This window comes from Ambystoma mexicanum, chromosome 2p, assembly GCF_040938575.1.
Source record: "Ambystoma mexicanum isolate Mex_15411 chromosome 2p, UKY_AmexF1_1, whole genome shotgun sequence".
NCBI lineage: Eukaryota > Metazoa > Chordata > Amphibia > Caudata > Ambystomatidae > Ambystoma > Ambystoma mexicanum.
Genome location: NC_090923.1, coordinates 1048739782 through 1048756669, shown reverse-complemented (window position 1 = coordinate 1048756669; position 16888 = coordinate 1048739782). Strand labels below are relative to the sequence as shown.

The following is a 16888-nucleotide window of genomic DNA, read 5'->3' as shown; positions in this document are numbered from 1 at the left end:
GAGATACCAGCCAGTTTGGGACCGCTGAAACAGGAAGCATGTCGCAACACAACCCAAGGTACCATCGGCCTGAAGCCTGATTGCCAAGGTACCGAAAGGGAAAAAGAGGAGCAGGAGAAGCAACTGAACAGACCGATGCAAAGCCGTGGAACCGCTAGGGTGAGTGATCCCAACACCAGCTGTGAGCCCTGCCTCGAAAGACAAGGTAGGCGGCGGCTGAGATGGGAAAATGGTTGGAGGGAGATGCGGTCAATGGTAGGTAGGGAAGAAACCTACTAACCAGGGCTGAGAAAGCCCAGAGCCCACTGAGGGCTGAGAAAAGCAAGAGCCTGCAAGGGGATATAAGAAACCCACTAACAAGGGCTGTGAAAGCCCAGAACCCACTGGGAGATAAGAAAGTCAAGAACCCGCAAGAGGGTAGCAGAAGGATTGTAGCCAGCAGTGAGTATGCCTCATGCTCACTGGGGGCTGAGGAAGGAAAGACCCAGCAACGGGGTAGACGAAGCAAGCTAATCTGGGCTACCAGAGCCCATCGACCACCTGGGGCAGAGAGAATCGATAACCGAGAAGTTGATTAAAAGGGAACAGAGTATTGCCAGGTTGAGCAGGCCTGAGTCTATCTGAGGCTATAGATCAGCCCAGTATCCAAGATATAGAGACTTAACTTTCTTGCCATTCGTGGACAGTCAGACCTGTACAGGTCGAGAAACTTTCTCCAAAGAGAAGAAATAAGCTAGTTACATGCTACATTATGGGACAAGAAGATTGGGGTGGCTAAACCCCAAGAACCTTTCTTTTGTTGTGCTTATTTTGGATTCACTTTTGCAAAGTACTATTGGAAGAGGCTGTGTGACCATTGTGGGGGTGGGGAATCAGAAAACCAGCCACCACCAAGGTTCAAAGGGGGGTGTAACCCTTACACTAAGCTAAGAGTTTTTCTTTCTTTCTTTCTAGTGGCAGGCTTGAAATAGGCTAGCATAGAGTTTGACAGAGGACATCTGAAAGACGTCCTGGCCAGCACCTGCTTATTGTTTTGTAACCTATGGAAATCATTTTAGGAAATAGGGTTTATATTAGGATAATTTCTTTTATTTTAAATAAAACATTGTGTATTTCCATGTTCTCTTTTCTGTCTCCTATGTCTGACCTTCCACGCCAGCTTCTTAGAAAAAATAAGACCATAGCCATGACCTTGGGCTCTTTCGGAAGTAGAAGAAGGCTGGAATGGATCTTCGCTTGGGAGGAATTTAATTCCATAGACAGACCCTGCAGAATGAAAGGGCCCCATTGCAAGTAGCCACTTTGAGACACCCACACACCACGAAATGAATCAGCTCCCTAAACCCCAACTGCCTCCAGATACATGCAGCTTGGTGGCTGAGCAGATTCGATTGCAGAGGTACATCATCTTGTAAGTCAGGCAAGCCAACTTCAAAACTTGATATGATGGCCCAAGTGATACCAATGGTGCTCCTGCAACATGATGGCCGAATATGAGCTACAGTCTCAATGCATCCGCTACCAACTGGACACCCTAGTGGAGAACCATCTCAAAGGGCGGATGGGCAGACTGTGGGCAGGAAAAACAGCAAGGACCTAGTTACCAGAGTTAAAGCAAGATACAACAAGGGCCTGCAATATGGGGGCAGAATTTGGGCTGTGGAATAGAGGGCTTGATGGCACAAAGAGTGTGACAATGTAAATTTCACGATTTCACAACCTGCTGGAATTGCAGCTTCATATGAATATTGGCATCCAGCCGAAAACCCAAGGATTTGCCTGAAAGGGACAAAAAAGGGCACAATTTCATACACATCTGGACAGGCAGCTGGTGACAGAACCTGGAAGAGGAGAGGTACTCAGTTTTGTAGGTGTAATCCATTCAGGAAATTCCTTGCCGTTGGCTCTACATGTCCCCAAGACAGTCCCGTTGCAACTGGTTGTCCTAAACAGATTACACCTACCAGTATAAATAAGTGTCACACATGAACTGGCAGGCAGAGGTGACCGATCATTACCAGATCCCTTAGCGGCTTCATGTAAAGATTGGACAACAGGGTGTTTTTTTATTTAATTTATATGACTTTATAATGGGTTTTTGCCAAAGTGCTGAACAGATATTTAAACTGGTAACAAAGCAAACCGATACATCAAAGCATGCGAAGAATATGAAGAAACAATTTGGAGGTGAGAAGAAGAAAGTAGGTGACATAAGTAAAGACCAGAGAATAGCAACAATGGGGGATTGAGCGTAAAGGAAGGGGGCCAATAATGAGAGTGAATGGAAGTGAGATTGGGACTGGGGGGACGAGGGACAGTAAAGTATAAATAAGAAGAAACAAGACCATGAACACAATTAAATAGAGATAACAAAATTAGAATCCAGCACTAAAAGAGGCAGTGGGGAGCAGCAAGAAAGGGAGAGATATGGGAACGAGGTGGAAGAAGTGTGGAAGTGAGCGAGCTTATGTAGGAAGGCCCATTAGAAGATTGGACAGTGGTCTAGAAGAGATAACATTAGAGTGAGAATGAGCGATTTAGTGACAAGAAAAGTAAGAAAGGGGTGACTCTTTAGAACATTATAAAATTGGAACAGACAGGTGTTTCAAGTGAAGAAATATGGGTTAGAAAGAGTGAGGAATCAAAAGTAATGCTAGGGTTGCAGGTGAAAGATGAGAGGGGAAGAGAAGTAGGAGGGAAGATGGGAGACCAAGGGGAGGACAAGTATGGGGGGGAAAAGGATTTCAATTTGAGATAAGTTCAGGCATAAAGAATGGGAGAGCATCAGTGCTCAACAGCTGAAAGACAATCAAAATTCTAGGAGCTAAGGTGATCCATAAAAAAGAAAACGAGATTAAAATAATGGAAGAAAGAGAAGAGGGAATAGAAGGAGGCCAAGAACGGAGACTTTTGGGACACCATAGCGTAAATGTAGAAAAGTCACCTGCCCAAGATACAGAGGAAAAGAATGGACAGGCAAGACGAAAGACAGGAGAAAACAGAACCATAAATGCCAATGGAGAGACGAGACAACCAAAGTATACAGTGATCAACCATGTCACAAGCAGCAGCCAAAAACTGGAAAGACCCTCTCTGGGAAGGGGATTTCAGATGCTAAGGCCAAGAGTTGAGAAGGTACTGCCTCCTCAGCAACAGAGTATATATATACAAACAATCCACACCTGTTCAGAGGACGAACAGAGCATGTGCCTGGTACAATGAAGCCGCCGCAGCCCATGAATCATTTATAATGCTGGTGGCCCTCAGGAAATCCCATTCAAAAGGGACGAAAAGCTACCATCACCAATACTATACATGTTGTACTGTTGCACAGTTGGCAAGGGTAGATCTAGTAGGCCTAACTCTGGTTCCAGTTTTTCCACTAAACCACAAGGTGTGATCCTTTTCTGCCTAAATTGTGGCTTAGAAAGTGACCAATCATGCATATTAAGTGCCCTTTCAATAATAATAAAAGCATTCCTTTTTTTTAATTTAATGTGCATCAGCCAATAAAACATGACTTTTCACACAATTCTTAATACACAAATCTGATAAAAAAAATCACACAGACAACACATAAGTATGTACATTTGAAAAAACAAAAAGAAGAAAAAAAAAAGGTCGAAAAGAAAAGAAAAAAAATAATAATACAATTGCATAATTGCATTTTTCAAATAAATGAACTTTCCAAGTTCTTTTCAGGGTCATTTTATGATTGTATTGTTTTTTCTGTTTTTGTTGAACCAATTCTTCATCTGCACGTCAATGAAAGGGTATAATTGTCCATTGTTCTTCCCTGATACTGCCTTTTTGAAGCATTCCTATGCCCACACACACCATTGGTTTGGTAAAAGTTAGAGAATACTCAAAGGTGTCTTTAATACATTTATGTCAGGTAAGCTGAACTGTAGGCCTCATTACAACTAATGCAATAACATTAAAACACACAGTATTTTGAAATGCTGCATGTTTCAACATACCACATAATTAAAGGTTCTAACACTATTAAAGTATGAAATCATCCGTAATGGGCCATGCAGAATTACCGTATGCAGCAATTCTGCGCAGCCCCAATGAAGTTTTATGGGGCTCCATAATGGGAAATTACCAGTCCCCTGAATAGTGCAGTAAATTACTGTTACCATCTGAGGTAACAGTAATTCACTTACCATCACAGCTCATACCGCAATATTTGTGCCAGGGGATCTATGGCTGCAGGCTTGTCAGTTTGCAACTGTATTTTGCGGCAAACTGGAATTGGTTTGTTTCAGATATGTTTTTACGAACCCATATCACAGATATTGTACTTCTTGTGGCAATATTATTAGTTTTCTTTTATTACATACCACCCATAATAAGTACAATAAAAGTTCATAATCACAGACCAAATAGAATACTTCATAGTTCATGTTATATTTTTAAAAACATTTCCCATAGCTCTTCGTTTAAGGGTTCTGCAGCCAATGTCTAAAGAAGGACGTAATATGATAAAAGTCAATACAACATACATTAAAACAAGCAGTTGACACAGACTGTGCAGACCTCACATAAAAGTACATAGTATTACTCGTAACTCTTGTTCTATAGTTGCTAAGCCCCTGACTACAGACGTGGGAACACTTACAATAAAAGTATAATACAAAAAACCTATAGGACATAAAACGAAGATGAAGGGAACCCTGGTAATGAAAGCCATTTATTCTACTCTAGGGCGACAGCTATCCGTTTGCATCTTTGTGGCAATATGTGTTCAGGGCCATTAATGTTGGCAGTATAATATTAAATAACCTTCCAAATTGACAGCTCAAATAATTGTATAGTTTGGATTTTAATAAATGGTTCAAACCTTTATCTGTAGATCATATAGACTATTATTGTAAATCAAGCAAGCAGTCTCTGTTTAATTTTATATCCGATTTATATTTAATTTGTTGCAAGAATATAGAGTTCATTTGTAAGTATCCATTTTCTCCAATTGTCCAGCATTACCAAAACTGCTTTACACTATGTCAAGATCAATGAGTTTCTATATATCACAAGAAGTCAGGGAGACCCATTTACATAAGAACACTCCTTTCAAGACTGACATTTTGGTCAGTTGAGGGACCCAGCGGGTTGACAGCATTTTCACTTGTGTCCCAGATGCCTTGGGTAGTTTTCTAGGGATATTAAAATGGCAGTGGCTTTGTTAGTGACAGCAGACCTGGAACCGTCAGCTGCCTCCACATGATGCAGACGAGGGAGATCACTTAGAAAATTGGTAGGTAATCTTTGGGGACAGAACTTGAATTGTATTCATTGAGGTGTGAAATCATTTTCTTTTTTGTAACCCATGTGATTAGCGTGGAGTTTGATTGATTAATTTCTTGTGCTTTAAAGACATTCATTTAAACTGCCAATTTTGAAGTTTGTCTCGCATGTCATTTTGAGAGTCATTTGATTCACGTTTTCTAGAAACCTGTGCACAGAAATCTTTTGACTCTGAGCAGAAGGTTATAAACTGGCATGCATTTTCATGAAGGTGAGAACAGCGCCACTGCTGTCCATTTCCTTATACAATCTTTGGGGAACTTATTATAAGGAATGCATCATGTAGATGAAAAAAGTGCAGTATTCTTGGTTTCCTAAAAAAGGGCAAGGGTAGAAACAGCAGCAAGCCATTTTAAGAGTAGAACTGAAGAAGTGCTTATTGGCAGTTGTGGTTCTAACTTCAAAGGGCACGACATGTGGCGATGAGCGGTCTCACGAGAAACAAAGGGAACCGATACCTGGTAGATGGATCCTGTTACTTCCCACTGTGCCAACAGAGGTGCTAAAGGAGACAAAAGAGACAAACAAACTAGCCTATTCATAGCTAGATATGGTGTCTAGGAATGCCAGGGAAAGATGAACTGCGAAACCTGAGAATAGTTAGCGATAGGAAGAGCCAGCGGAGAGACGGAGGGAACAGAGAACTAAACAGAAGCGGGGACATTATAGCTACGCAAAGCAAGCGTCAGCTAAGAGAGGAGGTAGCGAGAATAGAGAAAGGGAGCAAGAGACATTATGAACAGAATCCCTCATTTCGTTTGTAATCTAAGGAAAGGAAAGTATGTTTTGAATTTTACGCGACTTGTGATATCATCATTAGCGGACATCTGGCACACCACATTGTTCAATCCTGGGCAAACTACTTAAACTTCCTGCATCCAACCCATTGTCCCCTTATCTGCCAACATCCACAGCACTTAGAACTTGGCAAAATGCTAGTGAATGAGAAATCAATATACTCCAATTAATAAACCAGAACCACTTTATGTTAGAAACAGAGCTGTTCCATATTACATTCAGAGATTGTAACATGGTCTCCTTACTTGCCCTAGGTTCCAAATGTGGGCTAGTTGCCTCCCCAAGCTAGTAGATGACGGGCCCGGGGTAATATGGTGGTGGTATGAGGAAGATCCTCAAGTCACTCTGCGATAGGTCCCCTCAATTGGCAGGGGACCCGCCGACAATGGGGTTATAAGACTCAGCCTGGTACGTTATTTAAATCTAGATCCTAGCAAAGCAAACCTGTATTTTTTAAGACCAATAAATCTGTTGAAACTTCAAATCTGGTCTTGGCATACTTCTTGATAACAGTAACAGGTATGAGACTGTGTACACAGGACAGATTAGTAACATTGCATGTATATTAAATAGCCAATTTTTGTTTGTTGCCACCATTTAAAAAACACATTACAAATGCACTTGGCTTTCCACAATACCAAAAGGTGTTATTTTAGGCCAGTCCGTTTACCTCCTTGTGCTCCAGTTCCCTTGATAGGTACAAACCTTTGGGGCACTTAGGTATGAGCTGAAGGTCGGTAATACATGATGAAATCAATGCGCGGCACAGCTACACTGTGCATCCCGTTAACATTGAACATAAAGACAGATGTTTCCTATTCCCCCAAAAACGAACTATATGAGACAAGGCAAGTACCCTGGCTTGTCAAAAGGGGACAGGAACCCCTCTGACCCGGGGGTGGGAGGCCTCCTATGGAGATATCCAGAACTAGCCCTACCCCTAAACGAGGACAGTTGAGGGGGTGCCAATTCCTTGCTAGTCTTTGATATTGAAGTTGCGCACTGCTGCTGAGTGGTGGTGGTGAGCACACACATCCACCAATGAGTGCCCTAGACCCCAAGGGACTTATTCGAGGGACTAAAACCTTTGCATCCATGTGACTTAGGGACACCAGGAACTGGGCCTGCTAACATGAATGAGGACATTCAACTTCCTGGACTGCCATTGCTGTTCCGTGGTGGAACTGGGTGGGCCTAGTCCGCTCATTGTAACTTCACTGTCATTACAACATCCCAGTTGGGAAAGGTAGGGCCAGAATGGCCAGGGACAGAGAACCAATCCGGAGAGGAGGATATAAAAAGGGACCACAGGAAGCAGGAACGGTGGGTTATTCGGGTGAGGTCAGTGGAGGAGGAGATGGAAGACCAAGATACCAACAGGAGGGGGGAAAGAGTAGCAATATGTGGAGACAATTTCTAGAGAAGGTGAGGAATTATCTAGGGAGTGAAAGTGGTACTGCTTTGTCTGTTTGAAAGTGTGACACGTGTGGTTAGGAGAAGGAGAGAAGGTAGTAAACGTGAAGTGAATGTGTGAGAGGAAGAGGGTGTCTGAGTTGAGGTGGATGGAATGGTAGTAGTAGTGTGGAGGTTGGATTTGTAGCAGAGTTGTAGTTTGGAAGGAGGAGTGGTAGTTTGGAGGGAGGAGAACTAGTGTGGAGGGATGAGTAGTAGTAATAGAGCAGAGGAGAGAGTAGTAGTGGGGAGGGAGGAGCACTTGTGGAGTATGCAAGGGTAGTAGAGTAGAGTTTGTGAAGGAGTAACATCAAAGGGTGCAGGTAAGTCTTAGAAGGTACAAGAGGCATTGGAGGAACAGAGGAGGAATAGAGTAGAGGTGGTTGGATTGGTGGAAGGAGTGTAGTAGAAAGGCAAAGAGAACGAGAGGAGAAAGTGAGCGTGAGCGGAAAAGACTGAATCAAGCAGGTGTCTGCATTCCTTCAGATCGCTAACAACTGGCTAGAGAATGGAAAATTAGGAAGTTACTGAGGGAGTTTAGTGAGAAAAGGCCAAGAGCCTTTAGGTTAACATGTCAGTTCATTAAGTGATCAGCATGCTGAGGGTAAAACTATTGTTATATATGGTAGTGGGTCTGTTGCTCGAATATCAACTGGTCACATTTTATTTTGGTTTAATTTTTAAATAAAATGTAACTCACAACATGCAGTTTGGAGTCAGGCAATATTGGTCGGGGGTGTTGTGGCGGGGGGGGGCAGCAGTGGGTCTTTCATTCTGGGGTAAATAATTTGATCAAAAGATTTGACCAAATAAAACGTGCCAATTATTTTAATCATTAGACATACAATCTTATATACTAACGGGGCTAAGGACGTCTGGGCTAGGGTGGAGCAGCATTGAGGTGAGAGAGAGAGGGAGACAGCCCTAGGGCCCATTGATATCTCAATAAAAACTCTGGTACCACCTTTGAGATTTGGAGCAAATCATGGGCCAACTGTGACACACAGAGGCGTTGCTGGGGGGGTCGGGGGGGTTAGAGGGCTATATAACAGGGCCTTTTGGTTGTAGCCCCGGATAAAAGCTCAGGGGCTACAACCAAAAAGCTAGCTAGCCCCGGCTCCCGACAGCCCCGACATTAGCATAGGCCCAGATCTTTTTCAGACCTAGCAAAACCTGACACATGTCCAGTTTGGGGAGAATGGTAAACATGTAATTATTTGAAAAACTGCTCAAAATAAAATATAAATTTTAAATGTCCTAAATACAAGATTCTGTGTACTAAGACAGCAGTGCTTGGCTCTAAAATGTCCAGCTGGAGCTTTCGACACCCATTGGTGAAGCACCCGTTATTCTAATAATGGCATGTGTTCTATTGTACTGCTGTTATACTGTACACGCAGTGGCTTGTTTCATTCATGTCATGCATTGAGCTGGTGAGTTGGGCATTTAATAAAGTATTTTCTATAAGAATGGCTTTGGTGATTAGAGGGTCTTTAACCAAACATGAAATACATTGGTTTTAGCAATGAAAACAGTAATGTCTTGACCATGGTGCTATAAGAGCTAGTATTTGGTAGGTGGTGGGACAGAAGCAAAGGAAAATGCATAGGTCCTCTTTCTGGCACAAGCAGCCCCAAGCAACAATGGAATAGCTTGCCATGAAAGGATGCCGCTTTGCTACTATGATCCAACACAAAGGGAACTATTCTCAAGGGGTGGGACAGAAGGAATCAAACAAATCCTAAACAGGAGATTAGTGATGAATGAAGTAAACATAAACCCAAAGGCTGGAAGACACAATGGGGGCGTGGATATACTACCTCTTGGGGACTGCCAAGAAGTGACCCACATACCTTTAACGAGGAGGGTGTTATGGCTCTGGGATGAAACGGCATCTGCATCGCTTTGCAGTCACACGAGGAGAAGATCCATAGTATTGTCAGTCTTGCAGCAGCTGCATTATGACCAGTGTTTCAGAAAGTAACAGCGAAACGCTATTCGATTGGTGGGAGGAGAGGCTCAGAGGTTCAACCTGTGAGAACATTCCCAAGAACACTGCCAGTGACAGTGGTGTCCTGCACCAACTCATAACAGTGCTGCCTAATACACAAAGGGCCTCTGTGCAGGTGGGAGTGCCGGATGTGGTTTTCGTATTGGTCTGTAAAACTTCGCATTTCCTACCTTCCTGCCCAACCCAGGCTTGAGCAGATCGTGCATAGTGACTTACCCAGCCTATAAGGCCTGGCCTCAGCTCACAGAAGTACTTCAGATCAAAGCTTCCCAGGCGAGGGTTTAGCTCATGCCCAATGAAGAAGTCATACACGGGGTTACCTGTTGAGTAAGAAAGAAGACAACTTTATCAACTCTTTCCTTACATGGCATTTGTCATCTGCCCTGGATTTTTAGATGGTGAAGTGTTTTATATTTTGGAGAGCACTGAACCCCAAGGGCAGGCAAATTATATTTGGCACACCAGGAGGGATTGCTTTATAAGGAGAGGGCACTGCATCGCACACAAGTTTTAGGCAGATCCCCATTGGTACTACATGCTAGTACACGGAGCCCTTTGTGGGCTTCTGCGCATAACCATCATTTAGGCAATACTGTGTTCGGCTGTCTACAGCAGTCGCCTCCCATTTGCTTTGCAGCTTAACTGCCCATACCCTAATCTTACAGTCATGAGCTGTTCAGCCCACATTTTCAAAAGAATGTTGAAGCATCAACAACAAGTGCAGCACAGCCCAGTCAACATCCTTTCCGGGGATCAGGCACTGTGGAGCCATCACAGACAATATCAAGCCACTGCTGTCCTGAAAAAGTTTGACCGTCACAGACTCTGTGCAGCTATGTCAGCCGAGGTTCAACGACAACACCCATGGGGGGGCCCGCCCAATCGATCTGGAATAATATACAACCACTTTGCTTTCAATGCTTTACTTAAACACGGGAGGAGGGCTCAAGGGATGAAGCATGTTGTGTTATTACTGCAAATGGTGGGATTGGTGCTTTACAGTAAAATGGCGGGAAATTGAAAGCAATAGGAATATGATTTGTTAAACTTTCTTGGAACTATAAGTGCAAAGAAAAAGTGTTGTTCTTTTAGTCCAGTTTCAAAATCAAAATAATGTTGATTTTGATACCTTTTATTGGACTAACTGGAAATACTATGCAGAGATGGAACAGTGCATTGGTTTTCGAAGTCCCATAGACTTCTTCACTCTGCACCATCTGATGAAGTTGTGGGACTGCAAAAATTAATGCATAATTTCACGTGGGGACCTCGAGGCATTGATAAATCTCATACTTAGAGATCCAGTTCAAAAAAGTATTTATTTCATTAACAGAATAATCTGGGTTAGGGCTAAATAAATGCCGAACAGGTATTAGGAAAAGCTCTAGAACTCAAGATGGACTTCAAAATAAAAAGGTGTCAGGATGGGTTGAACTAAATAGTGGTCCTTGACGAGCCCAGTGTTCTCCTTTTGAGCAAGCCTACAGTTTAAAACACATTCTAACACGTCCTCACACCTCGAGGTACACCCTAATCTACAAAGAAATGTCCAAATGATGTGACCAACAGAAAAGTCTTAATCGTAAACGTAATGAGTCTTTAGCCTCCTGGCTACCCTGTGCTTATAATACAACAGTCCCGAGGATTAGTTTATGGTAAGTAAAAGTAAAAGTTTATAAACATACTATTCAAGTTCATCACTATCCTAATGGAAACTAAGCAAATTTTTCGTTAGGCCCTTTAGGATTTACAACAGACCCACGAGCTCCCCAACCCCCAGAACTGTGGATTTCAGAATTCCTGGCATGGCCCTTCCGGACCATGGCTTCAAGATTCACTATGTGTCCCTCCTGAGCCTTCGGTCCTCTGCCTCCCCTTGTAATAGGGTTCTTTCTTCCACCGTCTTCATTGGTGGAGTCCTAGCAGGTCCCTCACGTACGTCCTTGGGTATAGGATTTCCAGGAAACCTATCCAACAGGACCTTGGGTCGCATTAGGCCTCTCTCCTAAGCCTCAGGTATCAACATTCACAACAGGCCTCTCTCTCTGGGGTCTTGAGATGCCACGTTCACAACAAGCCTCGCTGCGATTAGTATACTCCAGCACCTATACCGCAGGAAACGCTACATCCAGTGGTTCCACGGCTTGCTTAAATATTCCAGTCCTTGGGCGGGTCTTCTCACTCGAGGTGCATTCTGGGGGTGGCAATTCCCAGGTGTCACGGGTCACGGGTTGTTCTTGATGATGGAATACCACATCTCTGCAGGTGTGGTGAACCAGCGGGATTCTGCACCCCCTTCTGGGTGACACCTCCGGCCACTACCTGGTCACCTCAGTCCTTAGAGGCTCATCCTCACGCCCCCATAAGACAGGGTGGGGAGTTCCTCCAACTCATCAAATTCATCTTTGCAGAATATTTCCAATTAGTCCAAGAAAAGGAATCAAACCCTGCATTTTGTGTGATTTTGGAATTATATGGCATTTAAAAAGTGAAGTGGTTGTGCACTGTTAATGCTGAATGGAGTGCGGTCCCTAGAGGTGGTGTTATTCCCCCTCTTTGGATTGGTGATTTCTTTTCTATTATTTGTGACAAGCGAGCCCATGCGCAGCTTTTGTGATATTGAGGGTGACATGCTGCTTTCACAAAGTGAGTACCCTATATTCATCATGGACACTGTCAAACTGTTGGGGCTCAACCATCACAAGCATGGGCACCGGTCTACCATGAAAATGACTGTGGATGTATCACAGCTTTCACAATGTATGCACTGTCTAAACATCACACTGCATTCATTGCCAGCTATCACAGCCCAGCCACCACAGTCCAAACACTGTACAGCCACTGCAGCCCAGAGAACTGCCACTGAACTAGTCCAACGTGCATCTCTCCAACCTCGCATGTAAAGATAGGATGGTTCTAAAAGACAGATAGGCAGCAAAACAACTAATCACGAATGTCATGTTAATGAACCAGTGAAAATCCTCACCTGAGTTTCCTCCAGGCGCCAGTTCTGACTCGGCTGCACGTAGGGACTTAAAGTAAAGGAGGAAGCTGAGGGCCAGGGACAAGATGGATGCCGAGACAGCAAACTGCAGAAGGTGATCATGGATATAGCTGAGTCGAAGGCCGCAGGCCAGGCCCACGCACACAGAAAGCGCCGTCACGACAAAGGCCTGGAAGGCTGGAGAGAGTCAGGGGATATGAAAAATAACAGAATATCAGAAGCATGCGCAGGCAGAGGAACAAATGATTGTACATGTTAAGTCCTGTTTGCCATTAGGGGCAGGGCCCATTTGCTCAGTGTCATCCCTACTCCATTCTACTGAGGCCTTCTAATAACTGCACTACCATCCAATGTGTTCCTTCTGCGCAGATTGATAAAGGAACATGTTTTAGGGGAGGCAGGGACCTCAGCTGCGTTATATATATTTATTCGATGTTCTCCAGGTGTATAGCTCATATAAACGCCTACATTTTTTTTTATAAAGCTCCCAGTAATATCAACGACAGGTCATCCTTTGTCACCTCAAAAAATGCGACTTAGATGCTTAAATCCCCCCCCCCCAACCCAAGAAATTGTAAAATTAATTGTCCAGCCCCTTTCTTCCTCCAGCCCCCACCCTGTCTCTCTGCTGCCGTAATTACATCGCTGGCCCTGTCCCCTCAGACCCCAAAGATCCCTCAATGGGAAAGGCCAGACCTTTCAGAATTATTCTGCTGGTTTACTGATGCTCATTCAGTCTCAGTGCAGCACCCAAGGCCATTTATTATCAGTTTTTGAATAAATCATTGTTGTTAAACATAGTGGCAGTAATCTTTAAAAAGGTATGTACAATGTCAATCCATTGTTGTTTACAATATATTTTTTTTTAAAAAATCTGCGCGGTTTTACATTAAACCCACTAAAATTGTTGTTTTCTTTAATGACTTCTCTATAAAAAAAAAACTTGAACGCAAAGTCTGGATTGTATTGTGTCATGGTCGTGGGATCAACAGACATATCAAGACTCAACGTAGGATACACACGGGTTTACTTTAAAAGACAAAAAGGCCAGGGGCACAGGATGAAATGGGTACATGAACGAGGTGTTATGGAAGAGATCAAAATAGAGCAATTCCAGCACGCTGGAGGGCCGCAGTCTGCCAGTCGTTCCCTCACATCCTTGGCTTCGCCTCCTGGTGATTAAATGGATGTCACTCGGTCTCTGTTTTTTTTAATAATAGTATTTTAATGAAGATTAAAATAAAAAATTGTGTTTTATTTACTCGTAGGCAATGCTACGTTATACATCACTGACATTATTAATTGTTACAGAGAAAGTAAATCTGTTCGACAAACCAGTCAAAACAATTTAAAAAAAAATACTAAAGAGTCCATATTTTTAAAAACATAACTTAAGTAGCAAGGGTGCTTTCCTATGAATAAAACAAAAATAAAAAATACCCTCCCCTCTGCTACTCCTATTACCCCCCGCCCCCTCCTTGCACATCAAGTAAACCTGCCACAAAGCTCAACTGCACATTGCCACTGCACATTTTCCTCCTTAATAAATACATAATTCAGGTCGAGGTAACCTGATAACTCAATCTCAGGGTTCAATTGACTGCACAGTTCGCCTATACTTGACCAGGGCATACATTTTCAGACTGCTGAGGCATTTACATTGTGTTGCCGGGCCACTGTTTATGGCTCAGGGCGCCGCTTGTGAAAGGGTGTTTCAGGTTCAGGGTAAAACTCTAAAGAAGGGAAGACAGGCCTTGTCTATATGCAAGTGTGATTCCAATAATGCAAATGTGAGGCTCTCCATGAAATAAAAATCGTGTGCCTTGCTTAACCATTCTTTTTTCGTGGTTATTGTGCCCTTTTTCCAGGGGATTGTGAGGCAGACTCTTGCTGCTAAAAGTAGGTTTCTGGGCATGTGTGACACTACTGTGCATGTCCCCTCAGTGTCTGTCTCCACCCCAAACAATACTAGAAGAGGGGTTAGATTCCTTTGTATCCCATCAATGGTATGTATCTAACCTAGAAATTCTTTCCAGTAGGTCTGAACCTTCGGGCAACCCCACCACTGATGCCATTAATTACATATCACTGGGCAGCCACTCCAGCAGTATGGGCTTACACCCGGATACATATTCGCTATCTGAGTGGACAGGTGCCACTGCACGACCAGTCTTCCATTATGCATCTTGCATTGCATTGAAACTGATGAGGACCCTACTGCTCTATATATAACAGACCAGGTCTCCTGATCGGTTGCTATACCTAAAGTCTGTGCCCCAGCTGGCCTGTGTGTGTGGTGTCACCAAGTATCCTCTGCCAATCAAAGTGGCGTACAACGCCACTACCGTTCCGTTCAAACCTTGGTGTTCATTCAAGGTGCATTCTAAAAGAGTGAGTGGGCGTCGTAGGCGGTCGCCCCATCGTGGGTCTGACATACTGCGGTGGTTGTATGATAGTGCCCTGTTGTGCTAGTTCCAGCTCATCTCTTGTGATAAAGGTTCTTTCTTTCCACATCTGTCCTGCTCCAATTAGACCCTTCTACCACTGGGGATGAAAGCGGATGGGGTCTACCAACAGGTCTCTTATAGGAGGAGCCCAAATACACCTGAGTGGTGAGGGCCACGATGTGACACCTTTCATGTTGGGCGATGTTTGCCAAAGGGACCACAGGACCGCAATCACTGGATTTCCGCAGATCTTACGGGGAAGGGATTTCTGGGGAACCCACAACCATTCTCCCAAAGACACCAGGGTGAAGAGGCAATTTTCTAGGCCCACCCTTGCATCTCTGCATTGTTCCACAGATGGTCTGGGAGAATGCGTAATTGCGACGCTCTATATGATTTAAAGATGTCTGGATAACACATGCCCCCTTTGCTTTTGGGCAATATCATTGTTTTATACGTCATCCTTGGTCTTTGGTTTGCCCCGAGAAAAGCCAATAGCGATTGTTTCAATACACCGAGGAATGATTCTGGGATCACTACCGGTAGTGACTGAAAGAGAAACTACAGTCTTGGCAACATATTAATCTTAAAAGTTGTAAACCTTGCGGCCCAAGAGAGTGTTGTCTTAGCTAATCATTGTAAATCTAGTTTAATTCTATTCCATAGAGGGAGGTAATTTGTGCGGTACAAGTCTATTAATTGTCTTATTATGATCACCCATAAATATTTGATCCCATCTGCCTGTAGCTGAAAACCCCAGTTATCTACCAAGTGATTGGGAAGCACAGAGATTTTCATCAGAGAGAGTGCTTCTGTTTTTTCACATTAGCACCAAACCCTGATAAGGAGCCATATTCTGCCATGGTGGTGAAAAGAGCTGGGATAGATAATGTTGGCTGGGTAATGTATGCTAAAATAGTGTTGGCAAATAAAGCCAACTTGTATTCTTGACCCAATTTTATGAGTCCATGCATATGGGCATTAGCACGTATGGACTGAGCAAGAGGCTCCAAAACCACGGCGAATAAGAGTGGCATCAGGGGGCAACCTTGACGAGTGCCCCAAGTCAAGGGGAATGTCTCAGATGCAATACCATTAACCACTACCTTTGCCTTTGTATTTCGGTCCAGTGCCTGGGCGCCTGATAGCCAATATTGACCTAACTCAACATGTTGCATTACCGCACATAGGAAAGGCCTTTGTACTCTGTCAAAAGCTATTTCTGCGTCAATCAATATCAGTGTTGGATCGTCATCTTGATCATCAATCGAAGCAATCAAATTGAGTGTTTTGCAGAAGTTATTCGCGCCCTCTCTACCCTTAACGTATCCAAACAGGTCTATATGGGCCAGTTAAGGAAGCAGTTTGGAGAGTCTGCCAGCCAAAACGCTCGCATATATCTTGGCATCTACGTTCATAAGTCAGATGGGTCGATAAGAGCCGCATTCCGTCTTGTCTTTGCCTTCTTTTGGCAGGACTATGATACAATATTCTGTAAACGAGTTTGGAGCTTGGCTAGTTTCACTGATCCTATTAAAAAGTTTAATCAAGAAGGGGGATAGTGTATTGCTGTATGCTTTATAAAAGGATGGTGTAAAACCGTCTTGCCCGGGTGCGGAGCTAGCTTTCAGGTTGCATATTGCATCCTGCGCTTCTTCTATACTGATCGGGGCGTTCAATAACTTCACACTGCCAGAGGTTAATGATTTGTTGGGAATGTTAGACAGGTAACAAGCAATATTACCCCTTGTGCCCTCACCCTCAGCTGCATACAGGGCCATGTCAAATCGACCGAACCGGTATGTGATGGCGACTGAGTTCGGCCAAATGTTCCCCACCCTAGCCTTGGATTTTATGTACTGCCCT

At 43.7% G+C, this 16888-nt stretch overlaps 1 protein-coding gene and 1 long non-coding RNA gene across 7 annotated transcripts in view; one reads left to right on the top strand and one right to left on the bottom strand.

Annotated features, from left to right (window-relative positions):
* Positions 1 to 16888, top strand: part of LOC138567091 (uncharacterized) — a 229927-nt gene that overhangs the window by 128485 nt on the left and 84554 nt on the right. The window lies entirely within an intron of this gene.
* Positions 1 to 16888, bottom strand: part of TM7SF2 (transmembrane 7 superfamily member 2) — a 224692-nt gene that overhangs the window by 147569 nt on the left and 60235 nt on the right. For all 6 annotated transcript variants that reach the window (XM_069644955.1, XM_069644950.1, XM_069644951.1 and 3 more), the window contains 2 exons: positions 12558 to 12752; positions 9788 to 9891 (listed from right to left, as the gene is read on the bottom strand). In XM_069644955.1, the coding sequence (XP_069501056.1) occupies positions 9788 to 9891; positions 12558 to 12752 (299 nt within the window). The remainder of the gene's footprint in view (positions 1 to 9787; positions 9892 to 12557; positions 12753 to 16888) is intronic.